The 6,252-nt window shown below is 45.4% G+C and overlaps 1 protein-coding gene across 1 annotated transcript in view; it reads right to left on the bottom strand.

The window, feature by feature from the left end:
- Positions 1 to 4,517: 4,517 nt before the first annotated feature.
- The window catches only part of Gclc (glutamate-cysteine ligase catalytic subunit), a 42,374-nt gene continuing 40,639 nt past the window's right edge, over positions 4,518 to 6,252 (bottom strand). The window contains exon 16 of the mRNA XM_055598718.1: positions 4,518 to 6,014. Within this exon, the coding sequence (XP_055454693.1) occupies positions 5,803 to 6,014 (212 nt within the window). The 3' untranslated portion in view covers positions 4,518 to 5,802. The remainder of the gene's footprint in view (positions 6,015 to 6,252) is intronic.

Genomic DNA, 6,252 nt, shown 5'->3' with positions numbered 1-6,252 from the left:
TGAACCCAGTTCTCATAAGCTTCCTAGACTGGGAAGTGATGCCATCTCAGAAAGGCTTTAAGACACCGCAAGGAGGGCTTCATGTGTATGAGGTAGGAGGAGAGCTCTTATGCAGCCAGGGAGAAGGCTCAGTGGCCACCAAAGCAAGAAGGCTGGAGTTCTGGTCCCAAGAACCCACATAATGCTGGGTGGACACAGCCAGTAATTTCTGCAGTCAGAAGGCGGGAGAGTCCTGGGGCAAGCTTACCAGTGACTGGCCACACGGGTGAGTTCTGGGCTTGACTAAGAGACCCGCCTCAAAGAATAAGGTGGAAGAATAATCAAGGAAGATTTCCAGCATCAACTTTAGGACCACACACACACACACACACACACACACACACACACACACACACACACATGTGCTTGGCCCCACACATGCATTCACATACATAAACATGAAAGAACAATCTCAAAAGAAATAGTCACTTTGAGACTAAGTGTGGTGGCACATTTGTGATTTCAGCACTCAGTAGGCTGAGGCCGAGGAGTGAGTTGGAGGCTAATTTAGGAGGAGGAGCAGGGGGAAGAGGCAATTATTCCATACACATACCACAGGAGGACTGTGGGATAGGTTTTGCCTTCCCCCTCTTTAACTGTATAAATTTTACCCATTTTGTTTGTTTGTTTGTTTGTTTGCCGTGAAGTACATAAAGTACCCTCATCCTAACTGTACAGCCCTCTCACTTTTCAGCACACTGACTCATCACCCAGATTAGGGAAGAAACCAACCCTGCCCCCCGCCCCCCAGTCAGTGCTGTTCACTCCGGAGGTAACTACTGGGAACCCAGAACTGCTCATGGAGCCCACGCAGTGTGCACTGTATCTGTCTGGCTTCTCTCACTTGGGGACAAATGTGGGCTACAGCAGCCTAGTTCACTTCATGGCGACACTGTTCTTCCTCAGTGCATCTCCCGTACTTCTGCATAATGCATCCCAAAGATGTTTAGAGTGAGAAGGGGTTGCCACGTTATGGCCTCTGCTTATCACGCAGTTCAAGGATGTACCTTTCCCAGCCAAGGCTGGAGCAAGGCCTCACTTCCAGGCCTGGTTTCCACACTTCCTTTCTTTTGCAGACTGGATGTGTATCCCCCCCCCCAAATGCCTAACTCGCCCTGGGGTTTACATGGTGGGTGGGAACTTAAAGGGAGTAATTAGGCTCAGATGGTGGGAGCTTGTATAAATGGGATCAAGGCTGTCATCAGAAGAGGCCTGCACCATCCATCAGAACAGAAGGAAAGTTAATCTTCAAGTCAGGAAGAGCTCTCACCAGGAGCCCCACGTGCTAATGTTTGAGCCTGGATTTTCTGTCTCCAGAACCAAGAAATGAGGCCAAATCAACTACAATGATGTCAACAACTACAGTGTTGTCCTGGCGTCTGAACCGAGGACCCTTCCAACTTTTACTGTTCTAAGTATCATTTGCTGTGCACTCCAAGGGTGTTTATGGAGAAGGTGGAATGCTAACTCGGAAGAGGGGAGCAGAGGGTAGATCTTAGGCACCTGTCTTCAGAGAAGAATGATGATCCCAACTAACCTCAATGGGAGCCATGACCAGAACCTGTGACAGTCCTGTGACCAAGGAGCTTGCTGGAAGCTCTGAGAAGCCTCCTAAGCCAACTTTGAAAGCCCCTGGCCTCACAGGCTCACTACCATCTTCTTTCTCTATTAACCTAGAGGGATCTTTCACCTTTCCTCTGCAGCTTGGGCCTTGTCATACCAAAACCCAGACATCTGTGAGACTCACTTTTTCAATTAGGCATTGGCTTAAGAGACCAGCGTGTGCTTAGTCTCCGGTAGATGCATCTTGGAAACAAGGGGAATCCACGCATCACTTGGTCCCCACGTGACCAAGAGGTTAGAAGCAGGCAGGAAAGGCAGTGTCTAAGAGAGTGCAGAGTCCAGGTGAGGCCATGGTTTTGTTTTTTTATGTTAATTTTCATTATAGTCTTTGAAGATTATGTATAGTATATATCTTGATCATAACCACCCTTCCTTCCCTCCAGCTCTCCACAGAACCCCTCATTACAGCACCCTCCCAACTCTGTAATTTTATAATTTGTCTTTAACTCAATTAATGTATTTGTTTTTAACTCAGTTAATGCTGTCCAGATGTGCATAGCTGTAAGGCCTTCCACTGGGCCATGGGGAAACTACCAGTGACATTCCCCAAAAGTAACTACCCTCCCGCAGCACCCCTCAACTGCACATTGCTCCCCTGCTAGAGGTGGGGCCTAGGACGACCCTCCCTTCCTCTTCCTGGAATTTTGAACTGTCTTGATTTGTGTGGGTCATTAACAGCTGCTGAGTTCATGCGTGCAGCAGCCATGTCATGTCCCTAAGACGGCACTCCCAGGCCTCCTCCAGCTTTCACGTCCTTTCTGTTCTGGGAAATTCTCTGAGCCTTAGGGCAAGGGTGTTGAGCTACCCCCGTCAACAGCCCAGCCCTCAGCTGCCCTCTCAGCACTGTGATCAGCCAAGCACCCTGTGCTGACCACACCACCCACCGCAGCAAGCAGCTTCTCCGAGACTGAAGGCCCAGTCTTTGGGTCTAAATATAACGTGGGGGGGGGGGGCAGTCTGACAACGTGATCTCTTTAAACAGCAAGAGGTTCTCGCCTGGGCTTTTAAAAAAAAAAACTCCTCTGGCAGTGATTTTTGAGCACGTTTCCAGCACCAGGCATGGATCCCCTTCTGTGGAGCAGGCCTCAAATCTAATAGTCTTGCCACTGCTGCTCCTGTGGGCAGCTCACATGGCAGCACGCAGTCCAGCCCACCACCGGGCAAGATGACTGGGTCTTTTCCTCCCGGGGAGTCCACACAGCCCCTTCTGGCACTGTAAGAGCAAGCAGGCAGGCAGGCCCAGAGCTTCCTGGCCAGTTTACGTTTTCTGTGCCTGCAATCGAAGACTGTGCAACCTTCAAGAATAGGGTCTTAACACCTTGCTGGGCAACCAAGAGCAATGGCAATGACCCGTATTGTTTTGGGGGCCTCTGGGGCCTCTCTGAGCAGTGACTCATACAAAGTATCCCGTGCTGTCACTGAAATTTTCACTTAATAACTTGTCTTCTCAGCATTGTTCACGAATGTGCAGTATTTCCATCCAAACTCCTTTAAAATCATTTTATTAGCTTACAAGCCAGCAAAGACAAGACATCTTTGTTCATGTCAGTGTTATATTCAGCTTACAACCCTGGATGTTGTGTCTGAATGGTAAAGCTCATGAACTGTGTGCCATCCTTGCCCTGTCTCAGAGAGAAGAGGAAGAGCATATCGAATAGGCTGACCCCTCCCTGGTTTAAAATTTAGCAAGAGAACAACCTAGACATATACCGAAGGCATGTGTTGGCGCTTTACGAGCATGTGTCTGTATCCTGGGTGTGAAATGGTAATGTCGAGTAACTTGTGTGATGTGCAGACGAATGTGGACATGTAGACTGTTGAAGAGATTACAGTGTTAAGTGCTGGCAGGGTTCATGTGAAGAAGGTATAGCCCTAAGTGTCCTGCCTAGAGGAAGGTGAGCAAGAGAAAGCCCTTTGGGGGAGCACACTCCTTCGTTAACGCACCTTCTACTTGTCTTTTCCTTTATTAACACCTAAAATTTTGATGAAAGCTCAAAAAATGTTTTTGTCTTCTATTTCCACCGCTCAAACTTGTGTACCATAATCTCCAACTAAGCATATCCATTTTCCTTCTTAAATTATCACCTTGAATCGAGCATGCTTGGAAAATGTCCCTAAAGGACTTTTCTGAATGGGGTCCCTGAACAAAATAAAAACCCTTTTTGTGCTTCTTTTGCCTGAGGAGAGTACTCCTTTGGAAGGAACTCTCCAGATATAGGTACTGTGGCTCTCCTTTATGTCTGGGTTGCACTTGTCTCAGTTTTGTATGCACCAAGGTGTGGCCGTGAACTTGGTGTGTGTGAGGGGAGACGAGTATGGCCACTGCTCTGCAGGTGGAAAACAGCTCTGCCGTGTTGGCTGATCCCTCAGTCTACGTGTGTCCAGCGCAGAATGCTTTTCCCAGGTCATCACTGGCCCAGCAGCATGAGAGTGGCTCAGAGTAAAAGAAAAATTCACTTTCAAATGACAAAGTAGCATATCAGCGTATCAGGTCTTTTGTAACTCCAGGGGGCTGCGGTGTGTGTGAAAGCTAGCTGAGGGAGATCGGTCTGAGTTTATTACCAGTCTTCCTCTTAGAGGATTGTAGAGCTGCAATGATGAAGTGACATCATACAACCTGGCCTAGCTAAAGATCCTCCCAGCCAAGGCTAGGTGTATTGGCACATGCGTTTAACAGTATTAAGGAGGTAGAGACAGGTGGGTCTCTGTGAGTTCAAGGTCAGCCTGATCTGAATAGTGGATATAAACCAGTAGCCAGAACACAGTTAAAAATAAAAACAAAACCAAAAACAACAACAAAAGTGTTCTCCCAACCCAATCTAAAAACCCTTGAAAAAACTGATACACGCACTAGCTTAAAAATATGAATTTGATTCTTTTTATTTTCTCAAATCTACAAACATTTTATACTTTTTACAACCTGATTTACATAAGGGAACTGTAGAGGGGGAAAAAAAAAGGAATTTTTTTTTAACTTTCCAAAGTAAATGAGATATAGAGCCAATCCCAATCTTTAAAGTTAAGCTGAAGCCACTTTATTGCAATCTTTAAAAATCAGCATTACAGTGTCACTATTTATATCCATAAAGCCTGTCTTAATCTACAGTACAGTTATTTGAGAAGTAGTTAATTAGTTAACAATGAAAAAGATAACACAAAGCTGAAGCAATATATGAAACAAATTATTTACAATTAAACATTTAGGGTCCTGATTCACAAAAATTAGTGCATTTCATGATTGATTTGTGAGTTTTATAGAGAAAGCGAGCAGAATGCAGAATACTCCCCAGGGAAAATCTGGAATGAAATGAGTGGCGGGTACAAGACAGCCTGCCAGTATGCTTACTGCAAACCAGAGAGTGAACAACAAAACCTTGCCGCTGCGCTGACTCGACCGTTCACTAGCACGGCGGTCATACAACCGGTGAACACAGGAGCAGACACCTGCTCTTGACAGCTCGGTGTGTATACGAGGAAACGATTTCCCTTTTCAGATGAAACAAAATTACCCCTCATATTCTCTAAGCACAAACTCTGAGTTTGTGTATTTAGGCTAATCCCGAAGGAGCTTCTCTCTAAGAGCCATCGGAGTTCAGTTCGGCTGAGAGTGGGGCTGCTCTGGAAAGGAAACATCACTGGTGAGGTGCCTCACCCTCAGAGGGCGTCAGTGCAGTCCAGTGATTTTACCTACACAGCAAAGGAGGCAACTCAAAAAACAGTTATGAGAAAGCATTTTTTGTTGTTGTTTTTTTAAAATAAATTTCAGTGAATCAGGTCCCAGGTAGTATTAAAGATTTACAGTAAACATTTGAAACTCTGGAATGCAGTTATTATTGTACAATTACATTTACAAAATGCTTAGACAGTAGTTGCTCCAGAGTAAGAATTCAAAAATGTACAAGCCAGTTCACTATGACTTTAGATACAATGTTATTAAAATACATTGTTAATCATAAAAATACTTTAGTATACACATGTACAAACTCAGATTTACCTACTGAAGAAAGCTTCTAGTCACCGGCTAGCCAACGGCGCAGCGACACTGCAGGCCATCTTGGTCTTCGCAGCATCTGGTCGGCCAAGAGTCAGTGCTGCACCTGTCACTCACTGACGGTGACACATCCGCTTTCTGCTGGATGTCTAGTTCGAAGGGTCACTTCTGCCTCCACTATACTTGGCTTTTCTAAATCCTGATCCGAGTAACTCTGGACATTCACATAATTCATTTGCAATTTGGTTACACTTCAAAATGAGGCTATAGTTAATCTCATCAGTTACTACACTGTCTTGCTTGTAGTCAGGATGGTTTGCGATAAACTCTCTCATCCACCTGGCAACAGTCATTAGTTCTCCTGAAGAAAAAAATGAGGTGTTTTAAGAAGTAGATATTTAGGGCTGGAGAGATGGCTCAGTGGTTAAGAGCATTGTCTGCTCTTCCCAAGGACTCAGGTTCAATTCCCAGCACCCACATGGCAGCTCAAACTGTCTGTACCGCCAATTCCAAGGGATCTGACACCTTCCCACTAGTGCACATAAAATAAAATTAAATAGATTATTTTTTTTAAAAAGTAGGTATCTAATGGCTACTGA

Source organism: Psammomys obesus, unplaced genomic scaffold (assembly GCF_907164565.1).
Source record: "Psammomys obesus unplaced genomic scaffold, mPsaObe1.curated_primary_1811, whole genome shotgun sequence".
Lineage (NCBI taxonomy): Eukaryota > Metazoa > Chordata > Mammalia > Rodentia > Muridae > Psammomys > Psammomys obesus.
The sequence above is the reverse complement of the archived record's forward strand: the minus strand, read 5'-3'. Positions and strand labels throughout refer to the sequence as shown.